Below are 19,876 nucleotides of genomic sequence, written 5' to 3'. Positions count from 1 at the left end.
AAAGAAGTTCCTCCTTCTCTTACCTAACCAGTTCTTTTTCTTTCTCTTGAATTCATGCCTCTAAACCAAAATTCAAACACACACTTCTCTCTTTTCCTCTAAACATGCCCAACCTCAGCTACAGAAGCTACAATCCTGGGWTTTTTGTTTCTTTTGTTGTTCTTTTTTTTAAATAGATTTTTAGGTCTTTTGGGGCAGAGAATGCACCGTATCTATTAATTTTGATGTCAGCAATAAAAGCACAGTCAAATGGGACCCTCTGTTGGTAAGCGACAGTAAGATGCACATAGCTAAATGACTTCATATTAATTCCTCATTTCAGACAATATGCCTATGATACGCAGGGAATAAAAGAAATTGAATATTTGTATGTCTTACACAGAGACAGTCAAAAGGTCAGCTTACATGAAATCTTAAATGATTTTCTTAAAATTCACTGTCTGATCTGTTTAACTTAATTGAAATGAAAACTTGTTTCCCAAGAAGTTCCAGTTTATTTGAATGGAAAGTTTACATAAGTAAACTAAGTCTGCATAGGCTAAAAAAATATCTGTCATCAAAAGCACTAGATCTTCAAATTCTCAAACCCCTTTTCAGGATTCAGGAGAATCTGGAGATGAAACATTCTTGCTACCTTCTCAAGGCAAATAATGGGAGGACTGAGAGTCTTCACCAAGTGTGCTAACCAGTGTCAGGACTGAAGCAGTTACTGATTTTTCCACTTTCATAATATTTTCATAATAAGAGATACAACAGGGGGACTTTTGCAGCATGAGTCAAGTTATTGCCTTAATTAAYGTGAAGAAAATAATAAATGATTTATTCTAATTTGCAGAGAGACCTCAGAGAGGAATACTCAGAAGCAGAAAAATTTCAGTAGTTTCAGCAACTCTATTTCAAGTTCAAAGCCAGTCAGCTCTGGATGATTTAGAAGATGATGTAAGCTCTAAATTCTTGTATTTCCCAATTTTAAGGTTAGAAAACCACTGTGATCCTCTAGTCTGTACTTCTATGTAACTGGCTGTAAGGGCTGCAAGTTCACTACAGCACCTAGGGAAACAATGATATTTTAACAGGGTCTTATGGAATTAGGTGTATTTGGTTGAGCTCTCAGGGGAAATAGTCATCTCCTGCTTTTTCCCTGCCCTGCTTGTGTTAGCTGGTTCCTAGAAAAATTAGATGCAATTTCTTGAAAGGAGAGTGAGAGTTTTCACTCTTCATAGGTGCTTGGTAGCATTCTCTGCTTTACTTTTTGCCATTAGCTTTTTTCAGAAAAAAGCCATCCGAATCATGCTTGATTTTTTAAGTATTTACTGTGTGATGCTATTTTCCAAGTATCTCCTGCTTTTCAAATACATTACTTAAAGTCAAAAAAAAAAAAAAAAAAAAAAAAAAAAAAAAAAGAGCATGTGACAATACATGACAGCTACACAGTGTGACACCAGATTAGCTCAGGTCCTACCTAGACCCTGGAACTGCACATCCTAATCAACAACAAGCAACACTTCAGCAGTTAGAAAAGACACAGTATAACTCTGCACGGAATTCTGAGAATGAAACTTTGGATGAAACTACAGCATTACACAAGCCAATGTAGTCAATAACAGAAAACAGCAAAGGTCACTGCTGGATTATGTAAAGGTAGTCAAGAAATCTGGCTTTACAGCTCCTTTTTATTACCAGAGTTGGACACAAGGGTTCTATAAGATCTATATAATGAGGAAACTGAAAATACTTGCAAGCTGTAGGTTTGCAGTGAAATGACTTTTTGTTGCAGTGTAATGTAGTAAACACTCTTCTGCATCTTGCAGTGACTGTGGAGTCATGAATGGGAGATGAGACTGCTGATCCCCATTTCCTCCCACATCTTTTCTGAATTAAATGACTGAGTTGCTTATGAAGCAAATCATAAACAGCTGCAGTTTAGAGTCTAATGTTTTGAGGCAAGCTAGCACTTAATGCTGGCTCGAGACAGAGCACGAACCCCATCCTTTCTATCTCCTTTTGTTCCATATTCCATACTTGTAAGCTATTCTTCTATTTCCTAGCATGCAAGATGCACCCACACTGGGATTCTAGTCTTACCACACCTTTGCAAATGAGGTTTATTTTGGGGGCAAATGCATCTGCCCTTCCATCCCAAGAGCATCTTGTACACCTCCATCACTGCCTCCAGCCTCTAGATCTGTGTTTTCTTCTCTGTAAGCTTCATTTTTTCAAGTTTAGATTAATTTATTAAGTATTGATTACATCAGCTTAAAATACGAATCAATATGTCAATGCACACACTAAAATTTCAAAATACAGGTGTGTTCATTTAATGGTTCACTAAGAAACTTGTTTCATAAAGCACAGATGATATTAAATACATTTCTCCGTATCTTTCAAGGATGACTATTTTTTAGTTTAATTTAATGGTTTAATCTAAATTATTAATAAATATGAATTAAAATTATTTTTCCTCTTTTCGTGGCAATAATGAAGTATTACTTTAAAAGTTTTCAGTTTCTTATCAGAAAAGTAATAATCAATACACAAAAAATCTACAAAAATTATTTTCTCAGGCTGCAACAAAATTTGAAGAAGTTTCCTTTCTTAGTCATTGCAATCTAATTTCCTCATAAGAACAATTCAATTATATAATTAAATAGCACTACACAGCTACACAAATGATTGAAAGGAATTAGACATAGACCTGATCCTACAGAAAGAAGTGTCCCAACTTGCATTACTTTGTRTCTTTCATGCTTGGGACATGGAAGTATAAAAGGCTTCAGAAACAGAAGATGAGCTTTTTCTTAAGTGTGCTGTGTATGAATTGCTTCACAAGGAGCTCAGCCATTGAAGCAGTAAGAATAAGACAGAAATCTAAGGGCACTAGCCCACCCAGTGGAAAGCAATGGATCAAGAACCCGAAGTCCCTTCAGGACATTGCACAGAAAGAATACATATACTATATGATGTGTCAGGAAGTGAGAATGCTCCTAGTGCAAGTTCAAAAAGGCTTAGTGATTCGTCTAAGAGATTTTGCTCGATATGCATGTTATAATACAGTGTTACATGATTTTGTTAACAAATGACTTCCCAAGAAATTTTTTCAGGATGTGTCACAATTGCTATCGCACTTTTAAAGTAAGTTACAAGCAGATCAAAGGTGATACGATATTCAGAGGGAAGAAAGGAGAAAGTATCACATGAACTAACTGTACATGAGAAAATGTCCTTTAAACTTCTGGTGGTAAACAGCTCAGCTGACAAAGTTTTGCAGGAATTATAGAAAAACAAAAAAGATGCACATATTATGAGATGTGATTTTTGTGTGTGTGTGTGTGTAATTGTCAATTATTTTCCCTTAAAGCATTTTGGGGGATAAGTCCAATCTTAAACAAATAAAGCTTTAATTTGATGGAAGTCTACATAGACATGGATGATTCTCACTTGGCTAATACATTCTTCTACCGTGGACAACATCCATGAAAAACTACCTGAACACAGGCTTTGTCATGCCTGCTGGCGGCTGAGGGAGCAGACGGATAGGTGCTATGACATGTTCTGCCATTTATAGTAATAAGTATGATTACAGTGCAAATACTGCAACAAACATTTGTGCACAAGAGACTTATTTCATTGAAAAGTGCTGCTCATATTTTATAACAAATTTAAATAAGCATAACAAATATCTGTGTGTGTACAGATATGTACAAATATAGCTTGTATTTTTTGTCTTTAGTAGGTTTTTAAACATACAACTGTAAAGTCAGGACATAAACACAGTCCCTCTTCCAAAAAATACAGATCTTTGCTGCTAGAAAGTAAGGACAACTATAAAACACAAATACTCTTAGGTTCTTTCTACAACACAGTTAGGAAATGCAGAGCAAAATGCTCTTGCATATATATTACAGATAAACTCGTGTGCCCATGCAGCATCTGAAAAGGTCTGCAAGCTTGTCTGCCTTGTCTATCCTAGAGCTGCAACCTCCAGTACCAAATTAGGATAATCTGAAACTGCACTAAGGTGCATTCGCTGTTGCACTAGCTTCAGCAATCACGACAGGAGAACTCATAGTACAAAAATGCCCTATTCATGTTTTCTCCCAGAGCAAGCCTGCCCTCTTCATCTGCCAATTTGTACCCAGAGCACGATGCACTAGCAGCTCCTGTGACTATATAGGAGGTGCCATTAAACCTGTCAGAAAAGACCTGTTTGTGATACTTATCAGGATCCTTTAACTCTCACAGTGCCAGTGCCTGGACAATGCCTAACAGTACTTAAGCCTTTCCCTGAAAAGCGCAGCAGCCAAAAACTCCATGTACATGCACGAGATGGGTGTTGAACCAAGATTCTCCCGAACATTCAAGATAAGCACCAAAACAACAAACATCCTTAGAAAATTGCTCTTTGCTTCCTTCAAATACAGTTAGTACACCTAATTAACAAGAAGATCTAAACATATGAGACGTCTGTGGTTGTAACCTAGTAAGGAATACCTGAGATAAAGAAAGAACAGGAAAAATCTGAATTGCCTCATGAGCAAGTATGTATAAGGCCTGCAACCTCTTGGACTGTCATTTATAAAAAACCCCCCACAAGTTTGCACTGTATTCTGCTTAATCTTTTCTTTAAAAATATGTATTGTGTTGAATATGAAATTTTATGGTAAATATTCCTGGCCCCTAACCAATARAAGTAAAATTTTTAGATGTTACATAGTTGATAGGTCTCAAAGCACTTTGTAGCAGAAGTGAGCATTTCATAAATGSAGAAAATCAAATATGGAGAAAATCCTAATCTATTAATAACGCTAAATAGTACATGCTTTTCTCTTTTCAGATCAACACCCTGTCCATATAGACTCAAGTCTTTTTTCTACTGCATGCCTTCCCCATCTGTACCACTTTCTTTCCCCCATCATTTTCTTTGTTTTACTAAGTAAATGTGTCAGTTTTTGCTATAAAGTTTTAAAAGAAATAGAGCATCAGGCTATATGTCATTCTGCAAAGAGTGTATTCGCTTTTACCCTCTGGCATTTATTTTCCCATGCACAGTGCACAAACTCCAGAAGTGAAGCGTGATTAAAAATGTCAAATCAAATGTCACACTGCCCAGCTGCTGACATCTGAAGTATTTACTCACCTGCTTGCTCCAAAGCAACCATTGTTGCCTGCTCAATTAAGTCACGTTCAATGAAGCTTCTGAAATCTTCACTGTACACACTAAGATCAGGTAGCTGGAATGTGTAGACTGGCATCTCCAAAGGAAACTGTTCATTGCTGCATTCATTTGCTACATGTGATCGAGCAAGAGAAACTATGGCAGAGCTGGCATGAGAGATACCTCTGGAAAGTCGTTTTTCTGTAGAAAAATCAGAGACACAGACTATAATAGACTACATCAAAGGCCAGTCAAAGGCCAGTCAACACTTGAAGTCAAAGAGTTCTTCCACTTAGTAACAGGGAAATGGAGACAAGTGGTGCATCTGAAAAGAACCTGAGAAGAGTATTGCTCATACCTGACACCAAACTTTGTCACTCCTTTTTCTTTTCTTTCCTTTTTTTTTTTTTTTTTTTTTTTTTTTTTTTTTTTTTATATTTTTTTTATACAATATATTATAGGCAGTTATAGATATTACGCATCATATATTACATACTATACATTATATAACTTGTATATTATATACAATATAATACACATTATATGTAAAATATATTTACATACCATGGATATATTATTAATTACATATATTACTTGCTATTGTATTATATTATTATTTAGTGTTATTCCACCACCCCATACCTCCAGCCTGGTGAATCCCCATTCCTGTCACTTAAGAATTTATTCCTCTCTTTGTTTATTACCTTTTTTGTGGGTACTTTCCTAAGGTAAATGATTGTTTAGTTTTTACCATGGATTCCTATGGCAATTTAGAGGAACTTCACTCTGCTTCTAGCAAAACAGATAAACAATTAAAGACATGTGAAAGAAAAGTATTTCTATAAAATTGTATTTATAAAGCTATCTTATGTTTCCAAAAATGCATTGGAAGAAACTCTTACTGGCAGAGAGATGATAACAACTGCTTCAAACACTAAAATTTCATTGACTTATTATTCAAAATTATTATTCAAAAATTCAGCATTTTACAATTCCTTCACACCAAACATGCCACACTACTTTAACCTCAGAACAATTTTCCCTAAAAGCAACCTTAATGTTAATTTAATTTCAGACAGACTCATTTTTTGTGCACATGCATTTTAAAAATCCTAATCCAAAGAACAATACCCAGTTCAAGAAGAATAGTGACATTAACAAGTCTGCTTTAAGGGAATCTACTATTTTGCAAAAAATAAACTGTGGAGCTAATGTATTATACTCCAAGATGTCTGTATTGAAACTCTCATGAAAATCATACTAAAGGCTATAATATGAATTATTTATGAATACTTTAAGTGTTAGAACAGATCTGGACATTGATTTACACACCACAGWAAAAAAAAAAAAAAAAAAAAGATGTCTGTTGAATGGTCAAGTAGGTCATTAAAGCAAAATAAGCATTAGAAAGTTAAAAAATAGGAGAAAATATTACTAATAATATCGTGTCATTCTTTTTTACTTCAGGTCCTCAGTTCTGGTTTCCAAAAGAATAAGTCCAGAAATAATAGATAAACAGAAAAATTAGCAGGAAGTGTACCTCTGTAGGAAAGATACTGAACAGTCTGGAATTCTTGGGTAAAGAAATGAAATAAATATCAGAATAAAATGAATCAGCAAATGGATGACAGAAAACAAACTCACGTAGTAGATTAGTACTCTCCAAGTACTTTAATCACAAATTATTCAGTTAAAATTGACAGAGGTATTTTTAAACTTGGAACATAAGTAAACTATGAAACTCATAAAATACCATAGACACCAGGGGTTTGGTTACGTCAAATGGATAAGCTCTGTTTATATCAATAAAAATGTACAGACAATGTAACACCATTTTTAAGGACACCGAATTAATTACATTTCAGAAAGCTGGTCAAATACTGATCACTTGACTTTAGGAAGAACTTCTCTTTAACACAAACCAATTGTAACATTTCCCACATGTTTATCTGCAATAGCTGAAAGAAAAGTTGGTCTTGATGAGATCATATTTTGATTTGAATTGCTAATTCTCATATTCAGTTCTTATTTTATGACATTCTATGATTAACTGTAACCTGTAGATTAGTCTTCATAGAATATGCAGAATATTTTCCAACATACCTATCAAGTAAAAGCGTAAGATTTTGTAATCACATAAATCAGCAACAGTGAGCAGTAACTCTTTTTAAGAACACATCTTCTATTAGTTATGCATGGAGTTATTAGTTATGCCTTCGGTGAATGTCTGCTTTGTTAGCTGATATGCATAAACTCATGACAATTCACAGAGGGGAAAAAAAAGTTGTTTTGCTTGCATTAAATTTGTTAAGTTTCTGTAAGACAGGCTTTTACCAGTCTAATTTTCGGATGAAGCGTAATGTAAAAGTAACAACAGAAGTGGTTTATAAACTGTGTGACGCAAGCCTTTTCTCTCTTCTGCGTGCTTTGTACAACATCAAGTTGTGTAATTAAAGGACTCTTATATTACTCTGAAGTCCTCACGGGTGACTTAAAAGAGTCTGCTCGTTGAGCCTGTGTGCTGTCCTTCTGCCAGCACATTTCCTTCATCACTTGTTCAAGGTCCACACTGCTATTAGGGGATATCATTTCACATTGATGCAGAAACCACCGCTACAGCATTTCCTCAGATGCCCACAGGAGGTTTAATTTCTGGCCTGTACTACTGTTTATATTTTTAAACCCCAAATAAATATATTATAGCTGCTTAAAATTTATATTCATCGAATATTACTATTCATAGTTTAATAACATGGATTTTTAGGCCATATTATAATGAGGATGAAGGAATACAGTTTTATTAACTATATTGTGCTACTCTTCCTCCTTTTATCCCTATTAATTGAGTGCTTTTAGGTCAAGTCATGAGAAGCACCACAGTTCTTTTCCTACTGATATAAGTCACCAATTTAAAAGAAAAGCTTCACTGACACTCTTAAGATCTAAGATGCCACTTCCAGTTTAGCAGGAGAGGAGAGCCAGCAGGAAGAAGGAAGTCTTTCCTCTCCTTCTAAAGACTGCACAGAACACACTGCTGAAATCACCAAGCCAGTGCTATTACCTCTCGAGGTGAGAGGTTGTCAAGCCTGTGGATTTGTTCTAGTGCCAGCTACACTTCCTTGCTAAAATAAAATAAAAAAGAAATGTATTCCAGTAGTCTGAGGGAGACACTGGTCTGAATAGAAAAAAGTAAATCCTAATGCTTATCATCACCTACTGGAAATCAACTGCTAGAGGTAGCCGATTCATTTTTCCTCTTCAGATTTCAATTCTTGGAAAATAAATTTGACTGGGATGAGGCGGGGAGGGGGCTCTTCTGCAGAACCATAAAAAAAATCAAATTTTAAAGATGAGAGTCATTTGGACATTTCATGCACCCTTAACACTTAGTATACGGGTGTGTTGTTGTTTGGTCTTACAAAGGATAAAAAACTCCRAACATACATGGTCTGTGACACCCTCTAAATAACTGCTTCTCTGAGTACCACAGGACTGCCCCAGGATAACGTATTTTCACACTTCTATCACACATTAAAAAGCAGAGTTGAGGCAAAGCTCATGCCAAGTGAAACATGTGAAATGTAGGGCCCTGGCTAGCAACAGCTCTGKGAGGCCCACCCCAATAGCACAGTCCACAGGGTGCTGGAGACCAAGTTGCAGCTCCCCAGGGAGCACAGGCAATCTAGCTAGGAAGCGGTTTGCCCACAAAAGCCACGGGGAAGAGCTCTTACCTTGAGCAACGTCATCCTGCCTCTGCAGGCAGGGCCGCTCGGCCTTCGTCACCTGGGCGGGCTGCTCGGCTTCCTGCTGCTGGCAGCGCTTGCCCTCGCTGAACACCTGCGGCAGGCTGGCGGTGTGCACCTGCCGGAGCTGCTCATAGTCGCTCAGCGCTGCCGTCAGGTCCCAGTTTTTGCCTGCCAAACAGCAAGAGTGGCGTTTTGCTGATGGCTGTACGTGACCAGGCTGGGAATCCAGAAGCCATCTTTATATGCATGTAAAATACAAACTTCTAAAATTAATCTTTTCACACAGCTCACAACAAACTCAYTGTATGCAGCCAAAGGGTTGGGCCATTTCTGTTAACCCACATAAAAGCCAGCATACAAACCTGATGACATTTGCTATTAGGGTATTAACACTAACCAGTGATGCTGTGCACGTTTTATGTTTTATGAGTAAACACAGTTACACAAAACCCTAACAGAGATGTGTACTTTCCTAAGATATTCTATCAGGGCCAAAATGCTATCTGATGAAGAAGGTTAATAGCTCCTTAGCTCTACGGTACTTCCGGAATTTAACYATACAAACACTCCTCTGACCTTACATCCCAAAACACAACAGATGTATAATATGCTACAACAGGAAGTATGGACACAGAACAGGCAGACACAACAGAGCTGGTCTGAAATCCAGTTAGTACAACTAAAATAATTCTTTAGAAATACAAATGGAAAATATAGATCCTTCTATAGATAGAGGCCAAAAAACCCAAATAAGTAACTTTGGAGCATGAAGTATCACCCTCTTATTTCTCTTCCTTTGTTTGTCCGAAGTCTCGCTCTGCTCACATCTCCATGCAGCCTTTCTGCACACTTCTGCAACTTCACATGGATTCAGAGTGGCTGCAGCAGCAATGACAGCCTATCTCCTTGAATATTTGCTGTATTTAATGTCTACCCTATGACACTAGAATCCTAGAATCATCGGATAACAGGTTGGAAGAGACCTCAGGAGAGCTCTTGTACAACCTTCTGCGCGAAGCAGGGTCAGCTACGAGATCAGACCATGTTGCCCAGAGCTTTATTCAGTTTAGTCTTTAAAACTCCAAATAACCCCTATGTTATAACCCCTCTGTGCAGGCAGTTCCCAGTGTCCTCATGGGACTTGTATCCAGTCTGAATCTTTCTTGTTTCAACTAATGCCCATTGCCCCTTGTCCTTCTGTCATRCACCACTGTGAACAGCCTGACTCCATCTTCTTGATAACCTCCTCACAGGCATTGGGCGGCTGCTGTCAGGTCCTGCTAAGGCCTTCTCTTCTCCAGGCTGAGCAAGTCCCACTCTCTCAGCCTCTCCTCACAGGGCCTGTACTCCAGCCTCCAACTATTTTAGTGGCTCTCTGCTGAACTTAATCTAGTTTGTCAATGTCCTTCTTGTACAGACGGGACCAAAACTCAACATGGTATTCTGGATGTGGTCTAAAGAGTGCTGAGTAGAGWGTGATAATCAATTCCATCTATCTATGGACTATGCTCCTACTGATACAACTCAGCGTACTTTTAGATTTCTTTGCTGGCAGGGCATATGGCTGGCTCTTGTGCGGCTTCCTGGCTACCAAGACTCCCAGAGCCTTTCCCTGTAGAGCTGCTCCCTAGGCATTCAAGCCTCAGCCTGTATCATTGCAGGGGGTTCTTCCTTCCTAGGTGCAAGACTCGGCATTTGTCCTTATGAATTTCATCAAGTTCTTGTTGGTCCRCTCCTTGCTCTGTCTAGGTCCCCTCAAACGGCAGCCCTGCCYCTGAACACACTGGCTACTGACACCAGTTTGGTGTCACCTGCAAACTTGAGGGCGCTCTCTGTTGCCTCACTGATGAGGATTTTAAAGAGGGGTAGACCCCTGAAGTACACCGCTTGTTATCAGCTTCCAGGTAGAGTGCAATCCATTAACCATTACCCTCTGAGCTCAACCATCCAAATAGTTATTTATCCACCTGGTTGTCCATCTATTCAGACCCTAAAGTCCTAACCTGAATATAAGAATATTGTGGGAGATAGCATCAAACATCACGATAAAGCTGAAGGAAAGAGCATYCACAGCTCTCGCCTCATCCACAGATCCAGATACCTTATGACAGAAGCCAGAGTCAGGACTTCCYTTGCTCTGGTCTTGCTTTGATCCCAAACAAATCACTCCAAGAACTGGGACTTTAAGATAAACACTAAATCCCACAAAATAASAAGAGGCAGTAATAGTTCACATCTGTACAATTGTGTAAGAAATAAATAATGCCAGCAATAATGGAAAGGTATGTTAGTGTTACAGCGCTAGAGACCCTTAGTGTTATAGCACTAGAGACTCAGAAACTTTCTTAACTTTCTCATCTTTCTTTTCCCAAAGCAGCTAGAATACAAATGCAAAATACTTTATGTCCCTTTATCTTATTCATCTGAGAGAGCTTACTCTCACAGAGATTCTCCAAGTCTTTCAGAAGGCAGATAATATAGAACAGCATTTTGTAACGAAACACGCACTGAGAGGATTCAGTCAATGCGGTTCCATGTCTGAGTTGCTTGTGAGATCTACCAACACAGAATCCTCCAAAACAAGATTTACCTCCAAGCTACCACTTCTTCATACTGCTTATAACTAGCAATGACAGAGCACAGGCTAATATCTGAAGATAAAGAAATCTTCTTAGTATAGCTAGACAAATGGCACTTATCAAGCTCAAAAATAACAAAATATTGAGATGTTTGTATGTTATTTTCAAAACAATCCTGCTAAGTTAAAACGCACAGATTTCTTAGCATCTTCTAAGTATTTGCTTTTAACAGGCAAACTACAAATATTTAATAGTAAGAACGCCACACGCTAATTACATGTGTCACTCACAGCATTCCTTGATCATTTTTCCAGAAATTCAAAAGTAATCTAATTTTTATTGATTAATACAGGATTTATTATACCATAAAAGGTTGTATCATTTATGTACTTCGGAAAGCTGCATTACCTGAGTTCACTACAACTCATTTGCTCATACAAAGAATAAACTAATAATAATACAAAGTATTTTTATATAGATGAAGTCTTTTTATTGTTACAATCACTTCTTTAAAGAACAAAATCTTAACTGAAAAGGGAGGAAACTGCATAAATTCAACATATGCTTTCAAAAATAGCTGTTATCTACAGGGTTGCACTGAACTACATCAAGTTCTGAAGTACTGAAAAAAATGCAAAATGAGAATTAATAGCAACTAGCAGGAAYGTTATTTGTTTTCTAAAAATTCCATGTAGATTCAATGGTTATAAACCAGTCAGTGCTCTGGTTCTACTTCTATACTTCACATTGAAGAATTAAGTTCCTAAAACTGATAAGATCACAAGTGTTTAGAGTAGGGCTAGTTTTTGTCTTTTTTATTACCACTATTTTTTCATATATTGGACTGTTTTTCATCTGTTTTTAGGATATACTTATGATATGCTCTTTAAATCTCCTTCTCAAYCACTAAGGCAGTAAATTGAAACTTTAAAACAAAGTAACATTCATGACAAATATAATTCTAGAAGATAAAAGTTTAAAGAAAACACTATAATCTGAGTAATGTATAGCTTGTATATTTGTAGTATAACACTACAAATCCAGCACGATGCCCCTCCCAACAGCAACCGTAGGGTAACAGACAGCAGGGAATGGAAACACGGACAGCATTCCTCTCGTACCATGGCATTCCTTACAGTCTCTTGTTCAAGATACTTTCATGTTTAAGTTTTGAAATCTAACAAAATCACAGTTCAGGAGCCTTAAGAGACTGCTGTGTGACAGCTTTGATGTATGYAACAGAAAGCAGAAAATCAGTAGAGTAACAGAAATCCTCCTGTCCTTTGTTTTAGGCTAAAGGCAATGATCTTGTATACAAGCTCTATCATAATAAATACAGTCAGCCTTCAGAAACTAGGCTCACAGGGTGCTACATTTAAAATCTAAATTGCACAGCAACTCTGAGTTACGCTCCATGGCACAGTGCAGCAACTGAACTTTAACAGAAACTTAAAACTATACATAAAGTAAAATTGCTAYATCTAAACATATCTTACAGAGAAGAAAAGATTTTCTTTTCAAGTCTCCATCTCACTGGAGTTGCCTCATCTTCTGAGCAAAAGCACCAAAGCGTGTAATTGCAAAGAACCCACATAGGAAATGATTATTGGACTCATTTTCCCCAAATTTCCTGGAGCCTCCTGGCATCAGAATGCAAGAAAAGAATTCAACCAAGTAAGACAACATAGCAAGCACCTTTCCAGCTCCATGAGTGTTTTAGAATATTAGTCAGCCTAACTGGATAGCAAAAGCATGTTCAGCCACCACTTCACAGTCTGTACTGGAAATATATAAGCCTGTCCCCTTTGCCAGGATTTCCGCTCCTTTTGGTTCTTATTTTGTCAAGCAAATACAACAACAGGTCTTTTGTTTTTCCTGTTTCTCATAAAGAGGAAGAGAATTCTTCAACTTGGGAGGATGGTGGGAGTGAATTCAGAGTTGAAAGTAGAGGAAACTGGAGACCGCAAAGAGAGGAGAAAGGAAGAGAGGAAACAAAAATATCAGAGGCATTTACTACAGAGATTATGTGTTAGAGATGAGAACTGATATAAAAATATAACGCACTGTGAAACAAGGAAGGAAGCACACACAAAGAAAGTGATGTGACTAGGACCACAGAAATGGACTGCAGAAGCAATAGGCAAGCTGAGAACAAGTCAGAAAGGTTATAAAAATGACCCAATCAAGATTTTTTAGCAGTGTGGCATGGAGAGAGGGAACACTTCACGAGCTAAACTGGAAAAAGCTGTAAGTTATTCAAGGAACCAGTGGGGCTTATGACTCTGGAGTACACAGCTGACTCTGCCAATCTCTCTTCCTTTAAACTTAGCATACCAAAAAGATTCTGAATTTATGAAGTTGTATTTTATTACATTCCAAACTAAAGCAAGGTTAAATTTTAAAAGTAAAAATCTCAAAGTATGCTGGGTCATATAGGACAAAAATAAATAAATAAATAAATGAAAACAAACTTATCCCCCAACGCCTTACAGGGTAGGTCCTTTCTTCCAGTCTTGATACCTGTCCAACAAGTTTCAGCACCCTTCTGGTTTGGAGCAAAGTGCACAGAGTCCCTCTGGGTCCCTAGATAATAGAAAGAATAAGACTTTTGCTAAGATTACTTTGCATGCCTGTTCCCTGTCCTTCTCTGGAATCTCACACACCTTGCTCCTCCTACAAGTCCCTTCTCCATCATATCTTTTCTTTTTTTGTCATGTCTTGCACTGGACTCTTCCCATCCCACAAAGGGCTCTACCTGACCCAGAACACAGCATTCAGGCAGCTTCCTTCCCTCCTTCTTAGTCACAAACTTTTGAAGAAATATTTTGAAGGAATACTGATATATCCTCCATCACAAGGCTGAAGGAGAAGCAACAGGTAATTCTATTTTACAAAGTTTCAACTAAATTAAGAAAGACCTTTTATTGCAATTCAAAGGAAAAAAGAACGTAAGACTTTTTTATACTATCCACTTTWAAAAAATTTTTTTACTGCTATTCATTTGATGTATCCTACTGTATACCAACTGCTAAATTTTTTCTTTTCATGACAAACTATTGTGTTTAAAAAGATATTTCACAGTTGAGCATAAAAATATTATCTCAGTACACAGTCACATCAGCTGACAAGTCACTGACAGCATCATGTCAGCTACACCAACTGAATCTTGCCAAAGTAGCACTGATACAGTGGTTTTACATGAAAGCTTTGAGTTTCTCATAGTCAGAGAATAAAAATGACTAAACAGAGGAAAATTCCTTTTTGGACAGTAGGAATCTGCACTGCAGAAATGTTGATGAGACACTCAGGAGAGGACAAGACACTGAAACAGCAGAATGGGTTTGAGGGCCAAGAGTTAGCTTTAGAAGTTATCAATGTGCCTGCAACAGCTGGAGCTGCAAGAGTAACAGATCAGAAGTCTGAAAGCATCAGATGAGGCTAATAATGGAAAGTGAAGAATGAGAGAACCAGCTGATGACTGAATATCTTTCTCCTCATTTCAACAAATGCAAAAGACAACAGTCATTTTTTTACTCTTACCTCACTCTTATTTTGATAAGAAAGAAAAAATTAGTCAACGTGGGAATGAGAACAAAGACAGCCAGTTAGAATAAAAGGTAGTAGAACACATTGGAATCAAAACGTAGAAAAGGTGGCTCAGGGAACAAGAGCATCATATCTTCTCTAGTAATACACATCATATGCACTGTCCACTATAGCTCAATAAGATAATTCAAGATAAATTTGTTGCCTGCATGGGAAGACTTATGAGCACATTAGTAAAATCTGACTAACCACTTGGTCAAAACTGGGAGAGAAAGATTACTGCTATTACTGAAAAACAGAAAAAAAAATATTTCAAGACAATGTTTTTGGAAAGTTTACAAAATTGTTTATGGTACCTGCTCTATGACCTGTTAATATGGCTTTGGAAATGGACCAGTATCCTAGGAGTAGTAGGATATTTATGTTCATGTAGCACATGTAAAGAAAGTGATCTGACATTGCATTATGCATAGTCATCAAAAACTAGCTTTTATGGGAACTAATGAAGGACATTTTGAAAGAATACAATTGTACTGGACAAAACACCACCACTGTAAAGTGAAAGTTGTTTTGTTATCTCACAGTAAACCTAACAAAATTCTAACACAATTCTTTTAATAGTGGTTCATCAGGTTTAGGAATTCTTTGCTGCACAGGATGTAAGACTGTCAGCTCAAGCAATGCTCTATGCAGAAGCATGTATCGAGCTTCTGACAATCACAGGTGAGCTGTCTGTAGTCATTAACACCAGAGATAGGCATTTTATCTAAGCTGAAAATCATCTAATTTTAGCTTTAACTGACAGAACTAAAAATAAGTGCATTACCAGGAACCACAAATGCCCCAAAGTGATCAGAGGTCTACAGAGAAGAAAACCTGTTTGTCTCCATCTTAATAAATAAATAAATAAATAAAAAGTTGCATATTTGAGGTGATGCTTTAAGTCTCCAGAATTTTAACACTAGGATCCTCAAAGAATTCTTCACCTTAGTCAGTGGCACACACAGCATTCCCTCATACCATGTTCTAATGGTGCAATCAAGCTGTACAAGCAGTTCTTTAACCGTATGCCATAAATGAAGCCATTGCTTCCAATTAAACCTGCCTTTATTACCTGTCCTGACTTACTCAGATTTCCCCCAAAAAACACAGAATAAAAGTCCCAGCTATCCCAAGACCTCTAGCAATGGATGCATAGAATAGTTTATCTGCTGACCCTGCAAGGCCAGAATTTAAGCCTTAGGAAAATTTAGATTTAGAAAGATTTCTGTAATGTATAAGGTAGTCACATGTGCAATCATGCATACATAACTGCCCACATATACACAGATGATCCAGTAGGTTTTTAGGTCAGGTTCAAGTTTAGTTTGCCCACCAGAGGATCTTGCATGCAGCTGTAAAGCATACGTGGCCTCATTCCAGAACAGATGATAAATCAAAGCAGCTAACAGCTAATACTCACTATTCAACAGGCTGAAGTACCTGCATGAAATAACTTTTTTGTTTTTGTTGTTTCTTCAAAGGCAGCAATTTTGTTTTCTGTTGATCTACTCTAAAAAGACTTAATTCTTTCAAGGGGAAATCATTGTCAGCTCCCTGAGCATGTGGTAGGATGGAAAACTGGGATTCACTAGCTATCACTTCAGAATTGCCTTAGATTTGATGGATGGTCTAGGAGACCCAAGCAGCTTCAGTGACGGTGTTGTGGCAGTAACAGCCTGCTGCACCTTGAGGAGTAATGTGAAAAAGGGAATTGCAGGGGAAAGAGATGAAAATGAGGAGAATATTAAAAGGATGAGCGCAAGCCTTACTATTGCTACTGCGCAAGTCAGCAGCAGAGGCACCATCAGACATTTTTGGATTTTGGAGGTATGGAAATGACCATGTTGCTCATCATCTCTCTCCAGTAACCATGCCTCTTGAGATTGGTATCAGCACTGAGATTTTCTGGAATTCCCCATCAATCTTGACGAGTGCTTGGGAAGATGAATGGGTGAGATGACACTACTTTGTCAAGGCTATACTTGGTAGCACAGTAGTTAGTTATATATTACACTGAACCACAGAAGCACATCTTCATGGTATTGCTTTACTGTTAGAATCTCCTTCTTAACAGTTTTTTTCTTCCACTACAGGATATCTCAGCTCGCACTAAAATACTTGAAATTTACCACATAAGAACAAATCTTATCAAAGTTTATTGAAGATATTTTATTCATGCATGCCTTTGACTTAAGAAATAAGCATTCTAATATTTACATTAAAAATCAAATGCTATGAATCATTTCACATACTGCTGCATGATATAAAATTTTAATAGAATTTTAGGCACAAAATTAATTCACTAACTCAGTAGAAAGAATTCTCTTATTGAACAACTATTTCCAGAATAGCTGCATGTGCTATGTGGGTCAGCAAGTGTAAAACTCAACAGGACTGAAATATCTCTGGTTTAAAACCAAAATGTTCCTGGTATAGAGGAAAGAAACAAAAAAAATGTGTGTGTGTGTAGGGGGGGAGTGCAACTGAATAAGGAGCAAAAGCTGCATTCTGAGAGCTAGTACTGATTTTTTAGTGTCAGAGATAGCAGGCATCTAGATGAAAGGGAAATTCAAAAATAAACTCAGTTACGGTATGAAGTTTCTGTTCTACATAATAATTGCTTTAATAACAACATGAGGCTATGTCAGCCTGAAGGAAAAACAAAGACATACACAGAGCAGTATAGTTTTAAAAAGCCCCTTATCCACTTTTCCCTTACTCCTTCAAACTGGACTGGTAAAGGTTACAAGTGCACAGTGCGCTTTAATTGCTACGGATAAGATGATAAACAGCAAGGTACGAACTCACCTCAGAAGCTTTACATAAGGTTCAGATTTTCCTGGCCACTGAAGAGGACTGACTTGCTTGCTTGGGGTTTTTCTTTCATTTTGCTTTTGGGTTTTTTTGTTGTTGTTGTTGTTTTTTCCTCTCTCTCTCACTCTGTCCCATTCAGGCACTATGAGGAGTCAGAGGTGTTTAGAAATGTGTTTCCTGGTGATCTGATCCTCTGGGACCAAGCTGAGAGGCTTAGAATTTTCCGAGGCCTCTTCTCTAAGGGGATCCAAAAAGCCTACCTCCCCCTAGGGAGGGACGTTACAACGAGCAACGTTACAGAAGAACCAGCAATATCAAGGGGTAAGAAAGCAGCGAGTGGTGAGTCTCTTACCCTGCACTCCAGTACCAGGGCTGTCTGCAGAGGGTGCAAATCCAGGCCAGAAGGGAAGTAGAAAAGGAGGCAGTGAACAAAGTCTGTACTCCTGCAGGTTCCCCAGAGAGATCATTGTTGCCCTGGCACACTACTCTTCTGGCATCACATCTTTAGTGAAAACTAGTGAAAGCTGCTCATTTATCAAATCTAGCTTTGGGGGAGGCGGAAGGTAAAGGTTAAGGTGACCTCATTAGGACAGACTACACTGCAATTACAGAAATCACCTCATTCCCTCACCTTTTCCAGCCCTCTCAACTCCCCTTCTTCTCCATGTCTACCCGTGGACACCTTCCTAGAAGACTCCTCTCCCTCTGGACACTTTTCCCTATAAAACATTCAATAAATGAAGTCCAAGACCAAAATTTTGATATCAGCCTTCACTACTTCTGTCTTCTTCTTGAGGTACACTAACAAGAAAACCAAACCAGGGATGAGATTGGAATCAGATGGACAAACTATCAAGCCAGTAGGTTAGTCAGAAATTTGGAATAAAACACTGTGATTTCTCCCATATTCTGCAGCAAGGAGAATGGAGTTAAAATGGGTACATGATAATGAAAAGGTCAAGCCAAACAAAAGGAAATTTATCAGAACAAGAAAAGCACCTGCAGCCATGTCTTCACAGATCGCATCCTGGCCAAGGCGCATGTGGACTACAGTATCTATCACAATGGATCTGTGCACTATGTACATGATACATAGCAAAATAGATTTATGTAATTTATTCCTAARCTGAACCAGAAATCCTACACTATCAGCCAATGGTTTGCTCAAGTATTATTTTCAAATATAACCACTTTTTTGGATTTTAATTAAAATATTCTTTTGTGCAGATTATTGAAAAAATAATCCAACTAAATAATGCTTTTATTTTTAGTTGATAAATTTGGAAGCTCTCCAAGATAAGTTCCAGAGTGACCTTATGACAAAGTTTTGATTTCTTTCTCTTAAAAAAGCATTTCCAACTCACTCTGCATTTTAACGAGCTGATTAGCTTGAAAGCTGAAATCTGAAAGCAGAAAAGCATTAGAAACCTTTTACTTTCATATTAAAAAGTTTGCTTTAAGTCTATCACGTGTCCTAATTTTTAGAGGGTAGAAGCATCTTCCTTCATAAGGGTAGTAGGGCTAACACCACTCATGTTCTACAACCATCTTCACAGTGCTTAGACATCTGCATTCACCCATTTTTCTGCAACAAAAACTTACCCCCCAAATCAGGATTAGAGAGTAGGAGTCCATCTTTTTCTTTTCTTTTAACCTAGTCTTTCCCTAGTTGAGTATTCAATTTGGTTATGTCGTGAGGAGAGAGAATGCTCTTAATACCATGCAGTGCATGAGTAATCCTTGCTTGTTCAAAGTTAATCACATGCTTTATCAGGTCATAACACGTATTCTTTAATAACAAAAATGAGGTACATGTTTAGCAGCCAATGCTCTACTGATACTAGATTTTATGTTTTTCGGTTAATAAGCAGATAACATTCAAGTAGTAAGGCATAAGTTACATGCTATTATTTAGGCTTTTTGCTTTTTTCCAATTTTGCTTAAGCAGCATAGCTTAGTAGGGTTGCAACAGTTAATAAATCCATTTTCTTTTA

The 19,876-nt window shown here is 37.6% G+C and overlaps 1 protein-coding gene across 2 annotated transcripts in view; it reads right to left on the bottom strand.

The window, feature by feature from the left end:
* The window catches only part of OTUD7A (OTU deubiquitinase 7A), an 85,354-nt gene that overhangs the window by 36,854 nt on the left and 28,624 nt on the right, over positions 1 to 19,876 (bottom strand). For both annotated transcript variants that reach the window (XM_085303299.1, XM_085303300.1), the window contains 2 exons: positions 8,887 to 9,069; positions 5,138 to 5,356 (listed from right to left, as the gene is read on the bottom strand). In XM_085303299.1, the coding sequence (XP_085159425.1) occupies positions 5,138 to 5,356; positions 8,887 to 9,069 (402 nt within the window). The remainder of the gene's footprint in view (positions 1 to 5,137; positions 5,357 to 8,886; positions 9,070 to 19,876) is intronic.

The sequence above is a fragment of the Rhea americana genome, unplaced genomic scaffold, assembly GCF_003343005.1.
Source record: "Rhea americana isolate MKP2758 unplaced genomic scaffold, rheAme1 scaffold_2, whole genome shotgun sequence".
NCBI lineage: Eukaryota > Metazoa > Chordata > Aves > Rheiformes > Rheidae > Rhea > Rhea americana.
This window is presented reverse-complemented; position numbering and strand designations above follow the sequence as displayed.